The 23,718-nt window shown below is 54.9% G+C and overlaps 2 protein-coding genes across 2 annotated transcripts; both read right to left on the reverse strand.

Annotated features, from left to right (window-relative positions):
* Positions 1 to 972: 972 nt before the first annotated feature.
* FN3K (fructosamine 3 kinase) lies at positions 973 to 10,692 on the reverse strand. Its single transcript, XM_035025701.1, has 6 exons — positions 10,552 to 10,692; positions 8,327 to 8,478; positions 7,269 to 7,360; positions 6,817 to 6,899; positions 2,242 to 2,364; positions 973 to 1,407 (listed from the first exon to the last, which is right to left on the reverse strand). The coding sequence occupies exons 1-6, from the start codon at positions 10,690 to 10,692 to the stop codon at positions 1,069 to 1,071; spliced, it is 930 nt and encodes a 309-aa protein (XP_034881592.1). The 3' UTR covers positions 973 to 1,068.
* A 4,273-nt stretch (positions 10,693 to 14,965) lies between these two features.
* On the reverse strand, positions 14,966 to 23,629 carry FN3KRP (fructosamine 3 kinase related protein). Its single transcript, XM_035025703.1, has 6 exons — positions 23,427 to 23,629; positions 19,341 to 19,492; positions 18,635 to 18,726; positions 17,606 to 17,688; positions 16,139 to 16,261; positions 14,966 to 15,872 (listed from the first exon to the last, which is right to left on the reverse strand). Exons 1-6 carry the CDS (start codon positions 23,565 to 23,567, stop codon positions 15,534 to 15,536), a joined length of 930 nt encoding a protein of 309 aa, XP_034881594.1. The 5' UTR covers positions 23,568 to 23,629; the 3' UTR covers positions 14,966 to 15,533.
* Between the last annotated feature and the right edge of the window lie 89 nt (positions 23,630 to 23,718).

Genomic DNA, 23,718 nt, shown 5'->3' on the forward strand with positions numbered 1-23,718 from the left:
GAGTGGGGTCGCGACCAGAGCCGTAGGAGACTCGGGCTCCGAGCCCCGCCCCCCACCCCTCCCCACTCCCTCCCCCCCACACACTCGAGCTGCGCGGGTCGCACAGTCACATCCCACAAACATGGGTCCTGCGACGATAGCAGTTTCTGGTTTGAAATGTCACGTGTCTGGAAGGATGCGTCTGGGATGGAGTTCTTTCTAGACAGTCCTAACAGGCTCACCTGTCGCGGTGGGACCAGCCTCCTGACCGCCAGGCCCGCGGGACGGTCACACTCAGATAAGAGAAATCTGGGCGCCCCTACCACCGTGAAATTGGTAATTTTGCAAGGAGTAACGAAGGCGTGGCCACGTCTTCAGCGACGCGGCGTGGACGGCCAGTGCCCCACAGATCCCGCCCCAGTGCCACCTGCCCCAGCCCCCCTTCAAGGATGTCAGCCCCTTCAAGGATGACGTGCCCAACCAACCGGCCAATCTGGCCACCGGACCACAGTGGACACCCCTGACACCCCACCGTGGGCACACCCCACTGCCCGAGGCTCTCCCCCTACCCTCAGCCTCTTGTTACCCAGCCGCAAACACGCCAGCTGAAAAATGGAGCGCGGAGCCGGCTGGGCAGTGGCTGCAGCCCCAACGCCTGTCCCCCACAATACCGAGGGCCTTTCCTTCCATCTGTCCTACCTCGGCAGGGGAGGACTCACAGCTCCACTCAGCCCCAGAGATGCCGCTCAAGAGGTGAGACCCATCTCCTGGTCTCCAGCTCTGCCTGAGCCGGAGTCCACAGGGAGATGTGACCCCAACTTCCACCTACGCAAATCGCAGATCTGTGTGACTCTGTAACAATCACCATGAAAATATCCAAACTCCCCCAGACCACGATACATAATGAGCCTATTGGAACCCCGCCAGGTGCCGGGGGCCTCTGTACATCAGCCCAACTGCGAGGGTGGAAGCACAGACAGCACAGCCGTTCCATCCCTGAACCCCCTACTTTATTATTCCCTGAAGCCATCTCTGGTGCTGCCACCCCACTTCTTTGTGAAGCAGGGAGGCAGGGATGCAGGCTGGATTCTACTTGAGAAGCTTCCTCATCGTGCCCAGGGATGGGCTCCTGTACCCCTGCCCAAAGTGGTTCCAGTGGTTTAGGTAGTTAAAGAGCTGGTACAGCAGCAGTCGCTTGTCGAACCCTGGAGCCTTGGGGATCTTCCGGTAGTAGGCAGTGAAGAAGGATCTGGGAAACCCCCCAAACATCAAAGCAATTGCCAGTTCAAACTCAGAATGTCCATAGAAGGAAGCTGGGTCATAAACAATGGGCCCCGAGTCGTCCTCAGCCACGTTTCCTGACCAGAGATCCCCATGAAGAAGGGCAGGGACGATCTCTAGACCACAAAACAGATCTGGGATCTTCACCTAAGAAAAATAATTATTGCACACAGAGTTACCATGGGACTATAAGCCACGGCCACCTGATCCAATACTTGGAAATAAGGCAGAGATGACCTCATGTTTGTTCTGGGTCCAACCACAGCCTGGTCTATGAAACCCAGAGACCCTCTGAGTCCAGGAGAATGCAACGTTATCTTACTATTGCTAATTTAGGTCTGGACAGTCCACAGCACTGATGACATTCCTACAGCAGAGACCTCAGTGGACGTGGCCCTGCACATTTGGACGTGGGCCAAATAACCTGAGTGCGGGGTTTTTAGGCAACTTGGCAAACTTTCTCTACTGTCCTTTTATTTCCCAGCACATATATGCCTGCACCTCTTCTGCATACTACTGGTTACTTCATTACTGAGTTAAATGAAATTTCTTCGCTGCATGGTCACCCTGGCTTGACACGCAGATTCTGTTTTTAACATTTGGAGAGTTACATTTTCAAACTAGTCACTCTGGGGCATCTGCCGCCTACATCTCTAAGAGGTGAGACATTCATGCTTTGGAAAAGAAAGAACAGGGTAAGAGTGGGTAAGAAAGCAATAGTAAATGCCAGCATTTATGAGCCAAGCACCTGCGTTTCACGTGGGCAAAGCTTGAGGTTGAGTACTTGGTGACCTAGCCAGGGAGAGTTGCACTCAGGGGCCAAGTATGTCCTCAGGTACCATCCCCTTCCCAGGTTCCCCATCAGGCCAAGAGTCCGGCACTTATGTGTCCACACTTGACGAGCGCTGCTCCAGGGCTCCATTCTACCAGAGGACCCCACACAAATGCGATGCGCTAATAAAAGGACAGCCCCTGACCCACCTGTAGCTGTGACCAGAGCTCTCGTGCCTCTCGGTCGGCGTAGTCCTTCTCGATGAGGTCCAGCTGCGCTTGGAGACGGTACCGGGCAAAGAAGGTGGGCCAGTCTTCCTGCCACTCATTCACCTAGACGGCAAGATGAGGCTGAGGCTGCAGTTGGTGCTCACAGGGCAGAGCCATACATGGGGACTGCACAAACCCAAGCCCAACCACTAACAGACCAAATATTACAGCTAGCCACCAGAGGAGATGGGGGAGTCATTAACAATACTCAGTCCAGGGGCGCCTGGGTGGCTCAGTCATTGAGCATCTGCCTTCGGCTCAGGTCATGATCCAGGGTCCTGGGGTCGAGCCCCACATCGGGCTCCCTGCTCAGCAGGAAGCCTGCTTCTGCCTCTCCCACTCCCCCTGCTATGTTCCCTCTCTTGCTGTGTCTCTATCAAATAAATAAATAAAAAATCTTTAAAAAAAACAATACTCAGTCCAAAAGAGGGCAGATAAACAGGAAAAAGGGAAAAAAAGAAGAGATAGGACAAATAAAAAACAAACAGCAAGATGACAGATTCAGCCCTAACCATTACCAATAAGCACACTACATGCAAAGGGTCTAAGTACCCCAGTTAAAAGACTTGATTCCAAGCTGTGTACGAGAAATGCACTTCACATATAAAAACAGAAATAGGGTAAAGGGATAGAAAAGATACACCATGCTAACACTAGTCAAAAGAAAGCTGGAATGGCTATAGTAATATCAGACAGTAGATTTCAGAGATGAGACTATCGTAAGAATAAAGAAAGTCATTTCACAACGGAAAGCGGGTCAACTGATGACTAGGACATAATAATCCTAAATGTCTGTGCCACGGATATATGGCAAAGAGGCACAGGAACAGGCGCTCCGCACCCTGGCCATCAGGGGAAGCAGAACCTCAGGGAGATACCACAGCACACTCGCCGGGATGGCTAAATAATTCTAAACAGTGGAAACTACCAAGAGCGGCCAGGATGTGGAGGAACTGGAACCCTCATCCACTGCTGGTGGGAATGTAAAATGGTACAACCACTTGGGGAAATACGTTTGCAGTTTCTTAAAAAGCTAGGGGCGCCTGGGTGGCTCCATCAGTTAAGTGTCTGACTCCTGATTTCAGCCCAAGTCATGATCCCAGGGTCGTGAGATTAAGCCCGCGTCGGGCTCCACGCTCAGCGGGAATTCTGCTCGAGATTCTTTCCCTCTCCCTCTGCCCCTCCTCCCGCTCACTCTCGCTCACTCTAAAATAAGTAAATAAATCTTTTTTTTTTTAAGTTAAATATGAACCTACCATATGACCCAGCCATTTCCCTCCTAGGTATTTACTCAAGATAAGTGGGAGCATTTGTCTCCACAAACTCTTGTACACAAAGGTTCATAGCAGCTTTATTTGTGAAAGCAAAACCTGGAAACTACTCAGATGCCCATCAGCAGGTGAATGGATAAACAGACTATGGTTCATCCTACAAAGGAACGGACTTTGAACACATGCAACAACATAGATGAATATCATGAAATGATGAAGCTGAGTGAAAGAAGCCGGAAAAAGGCACAAACCGTATGATTCCATTTATGTTAAATTCTATGAAATACAAACTTATCTCTAATGACAGTGGTTGCCAGGGGCAGGGAAGGGCAAGAGGACCTTTGGGGGTGATGGATATATTCGTCCCAACTGTGGTGATTGGTTCACGGGTATCTACATATGTCAAAACTTGCAAAATTGTACACTTTAAATGTGCAGCTTATTTTATGTCAATTATACCTTAATAGAATTTTTTTCTTATTTAAAGATGCAAAGCTGGGCGCCTGGGTGGCTCAGTCGGTTAAGCGACTGCCTTCGGCTCAGGTCATGATCCTGGAGTCCCTGGATTGAGTCCCGCATCGGGCTCCCTGCTCGGCGGGGGGTCTGCTTCTCCCTCTGACCCTCCTCCCTCTCGTGCTCTCTGTCTCTCATTCTCTCTCTCTCTCAAATAAATAAATAAAGGGCGCCTGGGTGGCTCAGTTGGTTAGGCGACTGCCTTCGGCTCAGGTCATGATCCTGGAGTCCCGGGATCGAGTCCCGCATCGGGCTCCCTGCTCGGCGGGGAGCCTGCTTCTGCCTCTGACCCTCCCCCCTCTCATGTGCTCTCTCTCTCATTCTCTCTGTCTCAAATAAATAAATAAAATCTTTAAAAAATAAAATAAAATAAAATAAAAAAATAAAAAAAAATAAAGATGCAAAGCTTATTTCATACAAAGAGTCACTTTGGGAAACCCCTCCGGGGAGGGACTCTCCAGAGAGCATGCCTCGCAGTGACCTGCAGACACACATCCGTGGACTCCCTGTGCCGGGTGCTGTGGGCGCTCAGCCCAGGGCTCACCCACTTAGTGCTGGGTGTGCCTCAAAAGCAGGAGGGGAGGCCCTCTCCTCAGACAGCCTGAGGCACATGGGGTGGCAGATCCTCCTTCCCCATCTGTCTGCACAGGCTCCCAGGGTCCAAGGCTCCATCTTCCTTCTGGATGACCAGGTTATAAAAGACACAGATTGAGTATCAGGAGCTGGACACCAGCACTGGCTAGCCCAGTCCCTCCTCCTGGACAGAGGGACTGTGATCCCCTCGCCCAGAAAGGGCAGGACTTTCCCGACTTGCCAAAGGCAGGGCCACCTGAGCACACCGCTAGTGGGACCCAGCCTTCACCCTGAAGAGGGGCAAGGCAGTGAGGGGGTTCTGGCCCACACTCTGAAGCAGCCTGTGGGTCAACCCTGGCCCTCCACTCACTAGCCGCATGGCCTCAGGGCACCGCTTGGCTTCTTTGCACGTTTCCTCATCTATAAAATGAGTCAAATGACAACACCCACCTCCTAAGGTTGCTACAGCAACTGGATGACTGGTGTTGGATGGAGCACTTAGAGATGAGCCCAGGGAGTGGCCCTGCACGAAATGCCAGCGGTCCCAAGGGGGCTTAGCACACCAGGTGTCTGAGAAGCCCGCTGCTGCCACTCAGGGTCACCCCCAATGGCTGCAACCCCCTGAAGGCCCACGCATCCCTCCCAAGGAGCAGGACGCTCCTGGAACTTCTGGGCTGGTCCAGGCGCTCCATGCAGGACCATCGGTCCCAGCTCAAGGTGGACCAAGTGTCCACCCAGGGCCCTCACCCCTTCCCGGCCAGTTGCAGCTGAGCTAAATAGGTGCATTGATCCGGGGTTCTCAAGGGGCACACAGGGGTTGCCCGTGTCCCTAATGGACCAACCCCATTCTCATCGACTTCACAGATTGGGGTTTTGTGTGTGATTTCATCTCCTGGTTCTTGAAAAGTCACTGTGCAAGGTCAGCTGTGTCTTTGGAGAGTCCACAGCTCATAACTCAACATCTGAAGCAGGACACCAAGCCCCATTCAGCCACACTGGCCACCGGCTCCCAGCAGATGTGCAACCCTGGGGGAGCTGGCTTCAGCAGAGATTCATGGAGCCCTAACAAGCCTGGGAAACCACTGTGTGTGTAGAGCTTGAGGGACCCCAGATGTGAGGGCTGCCCAGGGGCTGGGATCCCTAAGTCTGGCTCAGGCTTCATAAGGATCTTGCCCCAAGTGCCATCCACCTGGGAGACTCGCCCTCTGCCCACACCGGAGACAGGGAGAGACAAAAGGCTATCTAGCATATGCTTCCATTTACATGAAATGCCTAGAACGGCAAATCCGTAGAGACAGAAGAGGTGAGTTGTTACCAGGGGCTGGAGGAAGGGGAATGGGGAATGACTGCTAAGTGGTATGTGATTTCTGGGGGTGATGAAAATGTTCTGTAATTAGACAGTGGCGATGGCTGCACAACACAGGAAATATACCAAAAACCACGGAATTGTACGTGTTTTTCTGGAGTTTTTCTTTTTTCTTTTTTTTTTTTTTTCTTTTGGCTTCAACAGACATTTATTTCTTAGAGTTCTGGAGGCTGTAAGTCCAAGTTCAAGGTGTCAGCATGGTTGCGTTCTGGTGAGAGCCTTCTCGCCATGTTCTCATATGGTGGGCTCTGGGGTTTTTCTAAGTAGGCACTGTGCCCAGCATGGAGCCCAACTCGGGGCTTGAACTCACCACCCTGAGATCAAGACCTGAGCAGAGATCAGGAGTCAGATGCTTAACTGACGGGAGTCACCCAGGTGTCCCTGTACGCTTTGAAATAATGGAGTTTATGTCACGAGAATTACAACATCCTGGGGCGGGTGACCAGGACCTGATCCCTGACGTGGAATGCTGCCTCACCCCCACCCACTTCAGTCCCCTACATTCATCACACAACCCCCTGCCATAAGGCCTTTGCACCTGCCGTTCCTCTGCTTGGATGCTCTCCCACCTGCCCCACAGCTGCCCACCTCCTCCCAGCTCAACTCAGTGAACTTCTGCCTCTGCCCTCCTATCCCAGGTATCTCGGCTCACACTCTGAGTTCAGAAATCAGGCTGTCTTCCCGGTGCCCAGACGACTGGCCCTCTGGCACCTACAAGGGATGGGGCGACCAGCACTGGGGCACTGGGAGCAGTCATCAGCTAAGCAGGGACGTCCTCATGCGGGCACTCACCTGAGGGATGAAGCCACAGCACGTCACCGTGTGGAAGCCAAACTTGGTCACACACCGGGGCTCGGCCCCCTCAGCCCTCCGGCCTGTCGACAAAAAGAGCTGCTGTCTTTCTCTTAAACGCCAGAGCACAGCAGAGCGCTAGCACAGGCCTGGGCTCTGCAGGGACGCGGCCCTCGGAGGGTGTATTACTCGTGGTAGCCGCGAGTCCACACACGGGCCGGCCAGGACCCTCCTGCCTCAGGCACACCGGCCCGCAGGCCTGGGCATCATCGGCGTCTGGCCACTCCTACCCACCTGTGGGCGCCACAGAATTCTCACTTAACAGTGTCGTCTGCAGGACGCCGCAGCGTAAAGGAAGACCGTACGCAATTCAGCCTGCTGTGAAAACACCACCGGGAGCACCAACCCAGACAGACACAGCGGGCGAAGGGTGCACAGAGCAGTGAACGTACCCACTGTGTTCTCCTCCTCCTTCGACTTATCCCTGAGCTTCCGGTTGTGAAGGTGCAGGTCCGCCATCTGGTCTCCGAGTTTTGATGCCTGACTGAGGAAGGAGGAGAGGAGCGGCTTCACACAGGAAATCACCACAACCGGCGTGAATGCGCCGTGTGGAGAAACGTTCTAAATCCCTTAAAAACTACTCTCCATTCCTTAAAACGTGAGAAATGAACTGCAGGCTATGACCCTTTCTGAAAAACAAAATAGTATAAAATCACCAAGTGGGAGTGGGCTGGTGGCCTTCAACAGAAGCCCTGGGAGGTGCAGGGAATTAAGGAACGGAGGCTTAACCAGTTAAGGAAAAACCAGCTCCGAAGTTTTGTAAAAACAAATATAAATCACGTATTAAAAAAAGACGGCACCGAAATGTTAGCACTGGCCATTCTTTGCTGACGGAACTACAGGTGGCTTTATGACTTCTTTACGTGAATTCATGGTTTCCACCTTTTTTAAACATTGAATATACGTAACTTTAACAATTAGATAAAAATTTAAGGACTTCAGATAAGTATAGATCAACGTCAGTCTGCCCAATTCGCACTAACACGAGTGCACCCTAAAGCGTAAGGCCAGGGACGGTTCCAGCGCGCTTCTTTGATGCTGAGTCACTGGCGCCAACCTGACCCAAAACCACACAGAGAGCAAGAACTCCTTCTTTTTGTTAAGAATCCGGGGGTGGGGGCGCCTGGGGGGCTCTGTCGGTGAAGCGTCTGCCTTCCACTCAGGTCACAACCTCAGGGTCCTGGGATCGAGCCCCTCTTCGGGCTCCCTGCTCAGTGGGGAACCTGCTTCTCCCTCTCCCTCTGCCTCTTCCCTCTGCTCATGCTCTCTCTCTCAAATAAATAAATAAATCTTTAAAAAAATAATAATAATAATCCGGGGGTGGGGGTATGATCCTGGCCCTGCCTCTCTTAACTGGATGGAGGCACAGGGGCAACCAGCAAGAGCCTGCTCCCTTTCTCTCTCTCCCTCCCCCCCCCCCCCCCCCCCCCCCCCAACAACACCCAGGCACCTGCTCAAGCTCCTCATCTTCAGATGCTCCATCACAAAGGCGGCCCCACCTCCAGGCAGGTCAATCACCTTGATGGGCCGAGGTACTCGCACCAGGCCTGTGGTCTGGAGGGCTTCCAGGCTCGCCATCTCTCCCTCAAACATCTGCCGGGCCTGCATCCAGAGTAAGACCATGAGCTCCAACTCCAACAGGGGCCTCTACTGCCCTGGACAGGAGCCACCACATGGGATCACAAGCACCCAGGACCCTCAGTTACTGAAAACTAGCTGGAGCGCAAGACATCAGCTCCTCAGAGAGTGGGGTGCAAAGTGGCGCCTTTCAGATAGGAGGGGGCTGCCAGTCTGAGGCTGTGCCTGGGACTTGGGGTGGGCAGGATGCTGATGCCCCTGCCCCGAGTGCTTGATCTGAGAGGTGAGGAAGCATGGGGGCAGGGGGTACTGTGGGGTGCTGGGGGAGGCCATGGGAGTGCTGAGCATGCCTGGGGGTACAGTGGGGTACTGCAGGATGCTGCAGGGGGCCAGAGGGCCACAGGTACCATGGGGTGCCATGGAGGTTGTGAGGAGACCTCAGGAGGTTCTGGGTGGTGCCATGGGGGGGCTATGGGAGCGCCAGGCGTGCCAGGAAGTACAATGGGGTGCCTCAGAGTGTGGGTTAGTGGAGGGTCTGGAGGTGGACCTGGGTCCCCTTTCAGGTTGGCTGCCCACCTCACTACCTGAAGCAACCACAGCAGACTTGAGGAGAAGCATAGGGCGGCATGGGGTCGCATGCCAAAGTGACTGGGACACACATTTGGGGCAAGGGAAGGCAGGGCAGGGAGGTCAGCAGGGCCTGGCTCAGGCCCAGGGCCTGTCCCCAGAGATAAGCACCCAGCAGGGCCTGGGGGGCGGGAGGGATCCTCACACCCCACCCAGAAGAAGACGGAACAGCCTCCACTGGGACCCAAGTGCCGTCCTATTTCTAAAGCATTTCCCACAAATACCCCAATTTTAAACTAGGTGAACTCTCACCCCGGGTACACTATTACTTGGTTAAAAGTGTGCTAATTAATATGGCTTGCAACACCTCTGGCTATAGAATTATTCCTCATGAAGCTAAAGCGTCTACTTCCACACAGGCAAAGAATCCCATCCCTTAATTCAAAGTACTCAAGGGGAAAATGAGGCAAGGCGTCCCCCAAACTACCAGCCCACACCTGGGACTGGGAAGCAAGGGGTGGCTAGTGTCAGTCAGGGAACATCCAGCAATCCCCCGCGAGCCCCAGCCGCGCTCCCAGGGCAAGCGAGCCCCCAAACATTCAGGGGCAGAGGATGCCTGAGCCTTGGACCGCCTGTGTCTGGAGGGCCTCACCTGTCATCGGCCCACGTACCGTGTGCCAGCACCCAGGGCTTCAAGGGCAAAGGGTGGGATCCCGGCCTGGGGGAGCATTCAGCCAGGAGGGTTCCAGAGCCTGCATGAACCCTGAACCCAAAACTGCTTCCCAGGAGGTGGGGCTTATTTGGAGGGCTTTGGGTTCTGAAATGAAGCTCCCGGACAATTCCCGGCACCAGCCCCAAGCCCTCATCCACCCCAGGCTGGTAGTGCTGCAGGGCGACAGGGAGGAGCCTCTCTGGGAGTCCTTCAGCCCATAGCCAGCAGCTCCCCCAACTCCTGCACAGGGGGCCTGGCCCACAGGGCGCTGGGAGCCTCCGCCGAGTCCTCCACCGGGTCATCCTCAGCATCTGGGGTGCACTTACTAAGGCTAACTTTCTCCATTTGTGATGTGTTAATATTTCCCATACACGGTATATTTAACAGCAAATTTTAAGCGGGCATTAACCAGCTCCAAACACCAGCACAGGCCTGTGAGTAGAGGGGCATGAGACGGGCCCTTGCGGTCCGGCCTCTTCCCACCTCGTGAGACGGAACCGCGCGCTGGGCTGGGGAAGAGGGAGCCCAGAGCGGGGCCCTGGGGAGAAGCAGACCCAGCCCGGGACTCCGAGCCTCGCCTCCCCCATGCTTGATGGGTAGGGAAATTAAACCAAACACAGGAGTATTAATCCTGCAGCGGACGAAAGCCCCGATCCCTCAGAAAATGCTTGAGTCCTGCGGGCCCGCAGCAGCCAGCTCCGCGAGACCCCGGCCGACGCCCGGCCCGGACGCGCGGCCCCGCCTGCGCCCCCTCCACCCCCATCCCTTCCGCTCTCCAGCCTCCGGCTCAGGCCGCGGGGCGTTGTTGGGGGCCGCACCTGCGTCCGGCGGTTGACCTTGACGAACACCGGGCCCGCGTCCGTGTCGTAGGCGCGGCCCTCGCTGATGCAGCCGGCCCCGGGGCTCCCGAAGGCCCGCAGGGTCGCGGTGCGCAGCTCGGCGCGCAGCAGCTGCTCCATGGGGGCGGGGGGCGCGAGGGCCGGGGAGCGACCGGGACGGCGCAGACGCCGGCCGGGGCGGAGCCCGCCGCTGCCGAGGCCGCTGGCCGGGGGGAGGCGCCGGTCTGCGCGGCCCGCGGGCTCCGGGCCGTCCTCCCGGCGCGCCTGGCGTCGGGTCCCCGCGCTCCCCACCCGTGCGCGCAGTGGAGGGACGGACCCACCGGAGGGCGGGGCGGGCGGAGGGTGTCCACAGGCGGACGGGCGTGGGGGCGGTGCCCTCCGCCCGAGTCCGCACAGGGCGCCCCCACAGTCCTCGGCGGGGCCCACCCATGGGGCGCCCTGCCAGAGGTTCCACGAACCCTTGCTGGACGTTGGCGCAGGCCCCAGCGGGACTCCGGACAGGGTTTAGGATAGACCCGCTGTCCCCGGGACACAGGTCACGGGCCTAGCTAGGTCTCACGCTGTCCAGACAAGGCTGGGGGTCTTGACCACATCCCGCCTGGCCCCAGACACTGCCCAGTGGAACCCATGGCTGGTGTTGGGCTTGTTGCTCAGGGCACTTGGTGGCCGTCAGAGATAGAGGCTCTCCTGGGCTTCTGATCCCAAGCGGCTGACCCCGCCCAGAACGGGACCCCTGATAAGAGACCTGCCGCCCTCAAAGGGAACCTCAAAACACACAAGCCCAGGGCGCCTGGGTGGCTCAGTCGGCGAAGCGTGTGCCTTCAGCTCAGGTCATGATCTCCGGGTCCTGGGATCGAGCCCCCCTGTCGGGCTCCCTGCTCAGCGGGGAGCTGCTTCTCCCTCTCCCTCTGCCCCTCCCCCTGCTTGGCTCTCTCTCTCTCTCTGTCTCTGTCAAATAAATAAATAAAATCTTTTTTTTTTAATTTTTTTTAAAGATTTTATTTATTTATTTGAGAGAGAGAATGAGAGAGACAGAGAGCACATGAGAGGGGGGAGGGCCAGAGGGAGAAGCAGACTCCCTGCAGAGCAGGGAGCCCGATGCGGGACTCGATCCTGCGACTCCAGGATCATGACCTGAGCAGAAGGCAGTCATTTAAAAAAAAAATTTTTTTTTAAAGATTTTATTGAGAACCAGAATGAAGGCTGCAAAAGTGCAGAAGGCATCTCTCAGCCCCAGCTGTAATCCAAACTCAGAGAGCTGTGGTAGTTCTTGGGACTCAGACGTGGATCTGCAGGGTGGGACAGACTGAGATAATGATGGGGTCATGTGCATACAAAGGACTGCCCTGCTTATTCAGACCCTTTCCTGTGACACGGAGTCCTGTGGCACCAAGAAGGAAAACAGCCCACAGCCAGGTGGGGCTTTTGCAATGCTGCTCAGAAAAAGGGCACCGGGAAGGCAGCAGGGTGGGGGGTTGGAGTCCCAAGGCCCTGGCTGCAGCCTGAGCCAGCAGGGACGCTGTCCAGGTGTTCCCGCTAGTCCGACGCCCTGGCCTCCACCGGGCATTGTGCTGGGGCCACACCTCTCGGGCAGATGACTGTTCTCAGAAAGGGAGGGGGATTCTGCCACTCTTCGGAACTCAGATGCCTTAACCATTCTGAGTGCTGTTTCTGCACATATTCCAGTGTGTCCACATATTTCTGCCCAAGAGGAAACCCACGCGACAGGCTAGTCTCATGCTGGGAGGACAGAGAAAGTGTCCCCCGCCAACTGGGGAGCCGGGCACTTGGACAGCCTGTGGGTGTCATTATCAGCACCTGATAAGAAGGAGGGATCCAAAGCTCAGGTGACTTACCTAAGAGCCTCCTGTGATGGTCCTCCACCTCCGAGTGCAGTGTGGTTCCCATCATGGTGGAGGTGGAGGGCTAAGAGGCTTCTGAGAGGGTTTTTCTAATTCCTAACCCCTACACTGGGACCTGTCCCAGGGGTACGTGAGTCTCCTGCGATCCGGTGTACCACTTGCTAATTTCACATGTTTGGAGCAAAGTGTTACCCGCTGCTCTCTGCAGCAACTTGAACTTATTTCCAAACTTGCGTTTTCCTCCCTTATTTTGGCTGTAACTCTGATTCCCTCTGAATCCCAAAGCCTGCCGAATACCATCCCATAACAGAGTCCTACCTGCCTCCATAGAGTATAGGCATCCCACCAGCACCGTCCTGCAGAGTGAACAGGAGGCCCCCCAGCCGCCTGGACCCCCTGGCACAGGGGCTCTGCCCAGCGAGACGCAGCCCGCTCAGAACCCGCAAGGAACCCCACTCTCCTGTTCGGGGCAGCCCAGGATCACACCCTCTTCTACAGGAGTTCCCTCCCCAATCTCTGCCCTGCAGTTGGAGCCTAGAATGAGCCTAAAAGAGATCTCAAAACCCAAGTCCTGGACATACACGCTAGACCCCATTGGTTGTAGGATTTCCCAGCGCTTCAGTTAGATTTGGAGGAGGGAAAGTGAGCAGGATGTGGGGACAAAGGGAGATGAAAACCTGAGACACAGGAACTGTGGTAATGATAAACTGAGGGGGATCACGCACCCCTGCACTCAAGATCCCATACAGGGCAAAAACCGGGAGGGCACAGCCGGCTGAGACCCCTAGACACGGAACACAGGCCTGAAACCACATCAAGCGCTCGGAGGGTGCAGTGAGGTCTCTGACCCCGAGGGCACTGGCGTCCTGTTTCAGGTAGAGACACCAAGGTTTCGGGGCCACTCTCATCAAAAGGGTGAGCATAAGCTTTGGGGTGGGAAGGTCAAGTTCGGGTATCTGAGGACTTCCTTCTGTGGAAAGGGTGGTACTCTGGCAGGGGCAGACCATGAGGAGTTGGGATACAATATTCCCATTTCGGTAAGAAGTACGACCGCCCCAGGGATGGCCCGCCCCCGGGCCCCTGCCTCCGGCAGCTCTTGGGGTGCTCACGGGAGCCCCTGAAGGGCTCCAACGTCTCACAGCCAAGGGGTCGAGGAGCTGAGTCCGGAGCTCAGCCTGTGTGTCCAGCCAAATCTTCCCGCTACTCCAGAGGCCAGCAGGCCGCCCTGCGAGGACAGGAGGCAGGCTGCCGCCAGGACACCGTGCCACAGCTGTCCTTTCGAAGTACGGTTCCAAATCAGAACTCCGTCCACTCTGCTTCCCAGTCAGCCCAGACACCCAGGAAACACTGTGATCTCTGTACCGGGATGACGTGTGCAGACGGGCTTTCACGGAACAGGGCAACCCCCCACAGCTCTGGGCAGGTTCCCGGGCCTCTGGGTCTGCAGGTTATACAACTTTGACAACTTTTTGTCCTTTTATTTGACAGACACAGCGAGAGAGGGAACACAAGCAGAGGGAGCGGGAGAGGGAGAAGCTGGCTTCCCGCGGAGCAGGGAGCCCGATGCGGGGCTCGATCCCAGGACCCCGGGATCATGACCTGAGCCGAAGGCAGACATTCACTGACGGAGCCACCAGGCATCCCTTGACAACTCTTTATATAAAAATATATACACATATAAAAAATTATGGATACAAAATTAGGTACAAAAGTTGGTATTTTAGCATGAGCAATTGTACAAACTGCCAAGTTTAGAAAGCTGACGAGTCCTGCACCTCCACCAAAGCCAGGAGACACTGATATACCGCCCGTCTGCCAAGCACCTGCCACACCGCTGATACTGTGTCCTGCGTGGGGCCCTGGCCACACACTCACTGATGGCACAGCGCCCAGGAGGAGCCTCCCAGGACCTCTCTCTACTGTCCACTGTCCACCAGGCCTCCTGGAGCGGCCCACAGTAGCAGTCAAGCCTCACCCAGTCAGACAGAAGCAGTCCTCAGGCTACACCTGTCCCTCTTTGGAAATTCTGTGCTATTCTCTTATTGTACAGTCAAGAAAACTTTTTTTTTTTTTAAGATTTTATTTATTTATTTGAGACAGAGAGAATGAGAGACAGAGAGCATGAGAGGGAGGAGGATCAGAGGGAGAAGCAGACTCCCTGCCGAGCAGGGAGCCCGATGCGGGACTCGATCCCGGGACTCCAGGATCATGACCTGAGCCGAAGGCAGTCACTTAACCAACTGAGCCACCCAGGCGCCCGAAAGAAAACTGCTTTTAAGAAACCACAGCTGTACCTGTTTATTGTCACAATACATTACAAAGGTTTCTTGGCAAATACCTAAGATAAACATTGAATTACGACGCAAATGAAGGAAATACACAGTCTTGTACATCATTGAAATCAATGAAAGTTTATTCAAATGTTTATGCAAAAGACTTTCTCAGCATCAACTCCATTCACTAATATTCCCCATCACTGTTAAGACGAGGAAGGGAAAGCCACTGGTTTAGCACTTTTTTATAAAAAGGAGTAACTCACAAGCTTGAAAACGGCAAACAAGATGGGGTGCCAGAAGGAGGGATTCAGTGGCTCCTAAATTTACCCAAGACTAGCAGTTTGGTCACTCCCAGAATCAGCTTCCAGACTGGTCGGCCTGCAGCAGGGCGGAGGGGGCACAGAAAGAAAGGGAATGTGCTCAGTTGAAACTGGGCATTAGAAGCTGTCCTCAGTACTGGCTTCATGTCTACGCCCACGTCTAACCCATCAAGAAGCATCTTCCCGAACATCAGAGTCGCTCCTGGAGATGACACGGGAGGAGCCACCAGGGGAATGTGTCCTCGGCAGTGCCTGGCACACCGGCCGCTTCCCTGCTCAGCCTCTGGGCAGCAGTGTTTTGACGGGGCCCACCCACAAAGAGCTGGTTTTATCCAGCTATGAAGTCTAAGGAAGTGTACAACCTCAGGAGGACAAAGTTAGTGTGACAAGTCGGGGAAGAAGCCCTGATGGACAGGAATGTGGGGGACGGGAGGCGCTGGCCACAGGTGTCTGGCTAGGACCTGGTGCACCTGAGCCTGAGGCCCCCTCCGAAGCACGGAAGCTCATTTGATGAGATTCCTCATGATATTCAGGGAGGACCCTCTATACCCTGATCCAAAATGATTCCAGTGGTTCAAATAGTGGAAGAGCTGATAGAGCTGCAGGCGTGACTCAAACCCAGGGGCCTTGGGGATCGCACTGTGGTAGGCGGAGTAGAAGGAGCGGCTGAAGCCCCCAAACATGCCGGCTATCGCCAGCTCGTATTCCGAGTGGCCGTAGAAAGATGCCGGATCAAAAATGATGGGCCCAGAGGAGTCCTCTGCTACGTTTCCTCCCCAGAGGTCTCCATGGAGCAGGGCTGGGACGATGTCCAGGTCACGAAACAGGTCAGGGATCTTCAGCTGCAGGGTAGGAAACGATTCTCAGCAAAGTACCCAACACGTGTGGGAGGGATGCAGATGCTTTTCTGAGTGTGGCCCAACCGCCCCAGTGGAGTGTGGCGCTCAGATGCGCACGGACACACACAGCTCAGCTGGGGTGGAGGGACACCGACAGCCACCCCCTGGCTGGCCCAGCCCACCTCCTGTCCAGACCTGGGCCACAGGTGGCCACACTGTCTCAGGGCCTCCCCTGTCAGGCTTGCAGGGCCTGGCGAGGTTCCTCTCACCTGCAGAGCAGACCAGAGCTCCCGGGCCTCCCTGTCCCCAGACCCCTTCTCCACCATGTCCATCTGGGGCTGAATGCGCTGCCGGGCATAGAAGGTGACCCAGTCCTCCTGCCAGTCGTTCACCTGCGTGGACAGAGGAAAATGCCAGAGCCGAAGGAAGAAGCCCAAAGCGGAGGGGCACAACCACAAGGGTAGGTTGTGGAAGGTGTGCAGCTGACAAGGCAGACGGTGTCTCATGGACAGGCTGGGACCTCAGACCCTGTCCAAGAAGCAGGGGACCCTCCCAGTGCAGAGCAACAGAGACCACTCTGAAGAGCTCTAGGACAGTCTTTCTACCTGTACTCACCTGGGAGCACAGAGCTCAGAGCTGATTGGCCTTCCCCAACCCGTGGCTCATTTCTGACCATCCACCTGGCCCCAAGGACCCCACTTCAGCCCCCACCCAAGCAGCCAGCACTGCCCTCCCCAGAGTGAGAACATGAGGAGTCATGTGAAGCCTGCTTCAAGGAGACCGTCGAGACGCTGACCATCAGGAGGGAAGCAACACACACATACCAGAGTTCGGGGCAGCAAATACCGCATGATTACGGAGAAGCCCTCCCACAGGCATGCACGCACACACGCAGGTGTCTGTACGCACACGGGGCGGGCTACAGGCAGGCGAGGAAGGAGCAGAGCCAGCTGAAACACCCCAGAGCTGCGTGGAGCAGGTGGGACCGGGAACCCCAGCCTTCAGCCACTCGCCACCCCGAGCAGGTTCCTGGACAGCCTCTCCCCACAGTCCAAAACCTGCATAGTGCCTACTGTGCCCACTAGGAATCCCTGGAAGTTTCCCAGCTCACTCAGTACGCCTCCTCTGAGAAGCCACCACCCTCCCCACTCAGCGTTTGCTGGGCATCGAGTGGAGCCCCGGGGCCCAAATTCCCACGGAGCTAACCGCAAAATCATAAAACTGAACGGTACAATCCACTTGCATCATGCTATCTTTGAGGATTTAGGAGGAAGTAAATTTTTCTTAACTCTGATTTTTACACACCTTGAAATCCAGCATCCTGACTCGTTGGTCCTGTTTCTCTGAGCTTATCTAGCACGTGAGGTGGGTAAACCTCACGTCAGCCTCTTAAAAATTAGCAAAGAGAGGGGCGCCTGGGTGGCTCAGTTGGTTAAGCGACTGCCTTCGGCTCAGGTCATGATCCTGGAGTCCCAGGATCGAGTCCCGCATCGGGCTCCCTGCTCAGCGGGGAGTCTGCTTCTGCCTCTGACCCTCCTCCCTCTCATGCTCTCTGTATCTCATTCTCTCTGTCTCAAATAAATAAATAAAATAAAATCTTTAAAAAAAAAAAAATTAGCAAAGAGAAAAAGGGTGCAAAGACTTTTACTAAATTTCATAAGTAAGGGAGAGGTGGTTCCTTCCCTGAGCAGCCGACCTGGCTGGAATGCGGAAGGCAAAGTGCTGGCGTCGCTCACCTGGGGGAGGTATCCACAGCACGTCACCACGTCAAACCCAAACTGGTCCACGAAGGGCCGTTCCACCTGCCCGCCTCCTTTCCCTTGTAGGCAAAAGGAAGACAAGAAAGACAACTAGTCCCACACTCCCTCAGGCTGCTCTTGGAGCTCAGGGCAGCTTCGAGGCCTGTCCTTGGTGTGCCCTTTACCTCATGTCCTCATCCAGAGATAAACAAGGGCCCTGGTCTCCATAGACCCTCAGGACCCAGGACCAGAGCCTGTTCCACTAGACTCAACGATGCAAGACACCCACACTGCCCAGGAGAGGCACCGGAGGATGCTCAGAGGAGCGACAACACTGCATCCAAAAAGGGAGGAAAACAGCTCACCCCGTGACCCATCAGGAAAGGATGGCTCTTGGAGGCCAGCTGAGCCCTGGCCATTTGTGAAGAACAACCGATTTGAAATGGCCTCCTTTGCATTCCCTGCGGCTCCCCCACACTCAGCAAATCCCAAAGGCCTGAACTACGTGGGCTTGGAAGGGGCGGGATGGAGCCTGACAGATCTGTCTGGCACAGTAGATTCTCGGTTGTCTGCTCCTGGTGCGTCAGCTATCCCGCTCACACAGTGACCCCAGGGCTGCACGCGGATTATCAAATGTGAAAGGATGAAAATACCAGAAGGCACTCTCAATGCCAACACCACACTAAGCTCTACGAAGGCTGGACGTGAGGGCCACCATGCTGTGCCTCCCGTGTGGCTGTCTCAAGAGAAAAGGCACCATACAGAAAGCCAGAGTAACTCTGTGAGGCTTTCTTCTGGGGAAGGACGGGTTAAAGGAACCATAACAGGACGGGGTTTCCAGTCCAGAAATACTACTTCTTCCAAACGCACTGTGTTACGGTACAGAGCCTCATTCACTGAGTCCGCCATACCCCTAGCCGTGGGGTTGACACTGCTCTCCTTGGGAATCAACAACACAGACCCCACCCTCGTGCCCACGCCAGCCAAATGTCTTCGAGGGGCCCTCACACCCACACAGCCGCATACCCACGGTGCCGGCCTCCTTCTGGAGTGTCTCCCCAAGCCTCTTGTTGTCTAGGTGTAGGTCTGCAAGCTGGGTTCCAAGCTTGGCAGCATGGCTGTGAAATAAAGAGCGTCAGCCAAGTGTTTGGCACACAATCGTGGGGTCACAGCCTCCGGCACAGTCTCAGGCCACGGAAAGCAGGTCAAGGGGATATACAGTCGGCTTCGGTGAAGCAAAGGGGAGATGAAGGGCCCTGGTTGTCTGATGCTCTTTCCCAGCCTTTCCCTGGCAGCTGGGTTCCTTGTCAGCATCTCCCCTTGGGAGATTCCTTCCCTGTTTGCCCTTGGCGTGTGGAGCATATCACTCATTCTGCAGCACCCGTGATGTGTGGGGTCACGGGTTCCTCAAAATTACACCCTAGATGCAAGCTTTCAGGTATGAAGAAACCACTCAGAAGAAAAATAAAGCCATGGGGTGCCTAGGGGCTCAGCTGGTGAAGCGACTGCCTTCAGCTCAGGTCATGATCTCAGGGTCCCACGCCAGGCTCCCTGCTCAGCGGGGACTCTGCTTCTCCCTCTGCCTCTGCCCTCCCCCCCGTGCTGTCTCTTTCTCTCTTGCTCAAATAAATAAATAAAATCTTAAAAAAAAAAAGTCCAAAGACTCAAAAAATGCTTTAAAAAAAAGAGAAACAAAGCCAAGCAAAGAGGCGGAGAAGGTGCCCAGACAGACCTGCTCAGATACCGCATGTCCAAGTGCTCCATCACGAGCATGCTGCCGCCTCCTGGGGCATCAAGGACCTTGATGGGCTTGGGCACTTTCACGGTGTCTGTTCTCAGGATTGCAGTTAAACTTGCCATCTCACCTTCAAACATTCTTTTGGCCTTTCCGAAAAATAACAGAGGAGTGGGGAGAGAAGGGAGAGCAAGATTACTTCTGGAAAGAGTCTACGTAGACATGTTTTCTCAAGCATTACAATTTTAAGCCAAGGCTATCCTGACTGCAGATTCAACAGACGCAGGCCACTTCTCCTGCTTTCGGGCAGAGTGGATTATGCACTGAAGCTGCCCAGGAGTAAGAGGGATAGCACTTTCTTGTTCTGGACCCCCTTCTACACTCTTGTTGAGTCTCTCCAGAGAGGGAACTGGAAGGCCTCCATTATTCCACCAAACGTCTGGTGCAGAGCTGGACTGCGTCCGTGGGCCCTCCCCAGATGGCACCTCAGCCACAGTCCTGTCCCACCTGGCCCTCCACCTCCACATGCCAGGCACCTGGGGTCACCTCTCACCAGGTTCGAGGGCACCTCCGACCTTGTACGGGAAACCATCCCATCTTAACCACCATTTCCAACCTCCCCCCAAAGTCCTTGCTCTCCCAGACTGCAGCGACCGTCCTTCACCTCATCTCCTTGCTCACCACGGCAGGGACCCTTACCAAGGGCAAATCCCAGCCTGGAACACGCCCCAAGCTAGCAACCTGTGTGACAGCCCCACAGGTCTGGCCCTGCCCACCTTCTACGCTCGCCTGGGGTCCCTGCCCTGGGCTCCAGTCCTACACCACCATGCACACGTGTTCACACGCCAGCATGCGCGTACACATCCCCGTGCTCCTGGGCTACAGCCTTCTTCTAGCTCCTCACAGATCGAAGCCACGTGTAGGGGGGTCCTACACCCACGTGTAGGGGTGCTTCTGCTTGGAACACCACCCCCACCTTTTGCCAAGTCAGACCCTTCCTCATCATGCTTCAGATTTCAACTTATTATGTTCTGACTTCTCAGAAAAATCTTCCCTAACTTCCCAGACTCAGTAGCTACTCCCTTTAAAGTAGCACCTTTTTTTTTTTTAAGTCAAAATGCTACAGAAGTATGAGCAGAAAAAGGCACAGTGGGAGCATCTGACTCCAATTTTCACAAAGTCTGCACATTGCATGACTGCCCCCTGGACACAGACAGGACACTGTTGCCCGGAGGCTCCTCTGCTCCCAGCCATTCACATCCCCCTCCCCACAGATGTGTCACGTCTGCTTTGTCCTTGTACACGCAGAGGCTTCTGGCTTCTTTGTCCCACTGGCTTTGTTATGCTGGTGCATCAACAGTCAGAGTTTATTCCCACTGCTGCACAGAGCTCCCCTGTGTGAGTATTCCAGAATTGGCTCGCCCCGTGTACTGACAGACAGCTGGGCTTCCAGTGTGGGTCTACTATGAAGTGCTGCCAGGGACCTTCCTCTACTTATTCTCAGGACTGACTCTATGACCTAGGGCAAGGTGCTTAAGTTCTCTGTGCCTGCTCCCTCACCTGTAAAAATGGGGTTAATAACAGTACCAAGCTCACAGGCTCGCTGCCGTGAGCAACCGAGCTGGCAGCTAACACTTACGTAGCCCATTCTGAACAGTTTATAAACATCATCATTATTATACTACCTTGGAGAGCTGACCTCACTGAGGAGGAAGATAAGAACTGCGCCTTGAGCATTTTCTGAACATTCTCTTTAGGAGATGAAGGAAAACAACTGCCTTCCGGCTACTTTGTACTAGAGCACTGGTCGTGAAAAGGAAAGTGAGGAGTAGAATAAGATCATCATAAGTAAGCATGGGGGGAGAGGTGGCGAGGAACTTCACAGAAATGTCTGCTGCTCTGTGGAGGAGAGTGAGGGAGAAGTGGGCAGCAGGTGTGGCACAGTGCTACAAAAAAGATCTGGAGCTTAAGGGAGGAGGAGGAGAGGAACCAACCGTAAGTATGCAAGACAGATAAGAATAATCTTTAGAGCAGGTCAATTCAAGTGGGGTGAGAAAGAAAAGGAAAAGCAATCAGGTAGTCTTCTCCTAGAAGTACGGAAGATATTTTCACTTCCTACAAGGTAAAGCATAAAAGAAAGTCCTGTTTTCATACAACCAGCCAATGTTTACGCTACAGCCAATACGTCTGCATGACTCACACAGTATTTTCCACAGAAAGCTAGAAAATTACATGTTCAGAACTATCTGCCAAAGGACCAGAAGGAACTTAGGGGAGAAAGATTAGCAAAAAGAAAATGGACTTTGGGGCACCTGGCCAGCTCAGTCGGTAGAACGGGCAGCTCTTGATCTTGAGGTTGTGAGTTCCAGCCCCACGTTGGGTGTAGAGATGACTTAAAAATTAAATCTTAATTAAAAAAAAAGAGAAAATTGACTTTGATGACAAAAGAAAAAGTAAGAACCTGAACACATAGCAGCTCAAGAACAATGCTCAGGAAGTGTCACTAAGTGGGCCCATTTTAATCACTGGAAAGTATTTGCTTTCCCCTGTAATTAATACCCATTCTGAATTATAACAAATGCCAGCGAAGGTGGAAATACAAACAGGAAAAGGGCAAATGCCACATATATGGGAAAACAAAACCAGAAAACAGAGAAGCCCTGCAGGAGAACGTAAGGAGGGGCAGCACGACTGCATAAGGGCTGCCCGAGCTAAGCCCAAGCACAAATGCGGACAGATTCCTACAAAAGGGCTGTGCGGCAGGACCTGCAGCTGATCTCTGCAGAACAGAGCACGAAGGTGGGTCTTGAGAGAACAGCAGTGATTCAGAAAGAGATCATCCCCTATTACGGAAGGTGGGATTCACATCTGGGAAGAAAATGAAAACAACTCCAAGAATGCTTTCTAGAGAAAGAATAAAAGCACGCCAGGTGTGTGACGTGAGGACTTGGTACTGGGGTCAGTCTTTCGGCCGTATCTGAAACAACACACCGCCAACTGCTCACTGTCTCCTGGAGCCAGCCGGGGCCTTCGGCTAACATCGGGGTGACCCACCCCAACTGGGCCCAGAAGTGACACCAGCAACCAGGAGGAAGTGCGGCTTCTGCAGTGAGGTTCACCTGCTTTCTACAGGGACCTTGGGAAAAAGTTCACGTACAAATGGAATTTTCTGGAGTGGGTGGCTACAGTGGGCTGAAGCTGGTGCCCCCTCCCCAATTCCTCTGTCAAAACCTATCCCCCAGTGTGACCCTGTTCAGAGGTGATTAGGCTCCAAGGGCTAGAGCCCTCTTAATGGGATTGGTGCTCTGACAGAAGAGACCCTAGGGAGCTCCCTTGCCAGAGCTCCCTCTGACACTGAAAGCACAGGGAGAAGTGGCCTTCCCATCACAGAAGTGGGCTCTCAGCTCCCAGAACCGAGAAATAAAGGTCGGCTGCCTACACTGCCCGCTCTGTGCTCCAGTGGCCCAAACTCACAAAGGCAGCGGCTAAATTATTTTCAATCATCCAGAAAGGATTTTGATCTCTGCAAGTTCAAATAAACCCCAGAACAAGAGGCTGCTACTACCAGACCCTGTTCAGAACTCCCCAAGCAAGGGATTTCTCAAAATAGCGGCCACATCCATCACTGGAAAGCCATCCCCGGAGCCACCGTCCACACTGCAGCGGGGCGCATACTTGGGCGCAGGGGTCCCGAGAGGGCCGCCCAGAGGTCCGCTACCCTCCCTGGGGTTCACACGGCTCACCCTGGGTACGCGACCCCAGGAACGCCCAGACACAGCCTGAAGGGCAAGGGGGTCAGCAAGTGCCACTGCCCTCTGGCCCTGCTGTGCGGACCCCAGCCCGGGCCTTGAGCACTTCCACCCCAGACCCGGAATCCCGGACTTCGGACCCCCCAGACTCCACACCAGGACCCCAGACCCCGTCCCGAATCTCGACCCTCACGCCGATCCCGGACCCCGAATCCCGGACCTCGGACCCCCCAGACTCCACACCAGGACTCCAGACCCGGACTTGAAGCCCCACCCAGACCCCAATCGCCGACCACCACCCTCCCACCCCGGCCCGGCCTACGGCGGCCCTGACCTCCGCCTTGGAGTTCACTTTCACAAACACGCGTCCTCTGTCCGTGTCGTAACTCTGGCCCTGACTAATGCACCCGCCCCCCGAGTGACCCGTAGCCTTGACGAAGTCGCAGCCCAGCTCCCGCTTCAGCAGAGCCTCCATGTTCAACGAGGCACGTCCGCGGACTGCCTCAGGCCAGGGAAAAGCCACCAGCGGGGACGCACAGTGATTAGGTGAGGCGTGGAAGGGGCGGGACCGGGCCGCCAGGACGCCCTGGGATTGGGTGAGGCGCTGAGGGGCGGGACCGGGCCGC

This window comes from Mirounga leonina, unplaced genomic scaffold (assembly GCF_011800145.1).
Source record: "Mirounga leonina isolate KUSES-001 unplaced genomic scaffold, KU_Mleo_1.0 Mir_197, whole genome shotgun sequence".
Taxonomy (NCBI): domain Eukaryota; kingdom Metazoa; phylum Chordata; class Mammalia; order Carnivora; family Phocidae; genus Mirounga; species Mirounga leonina.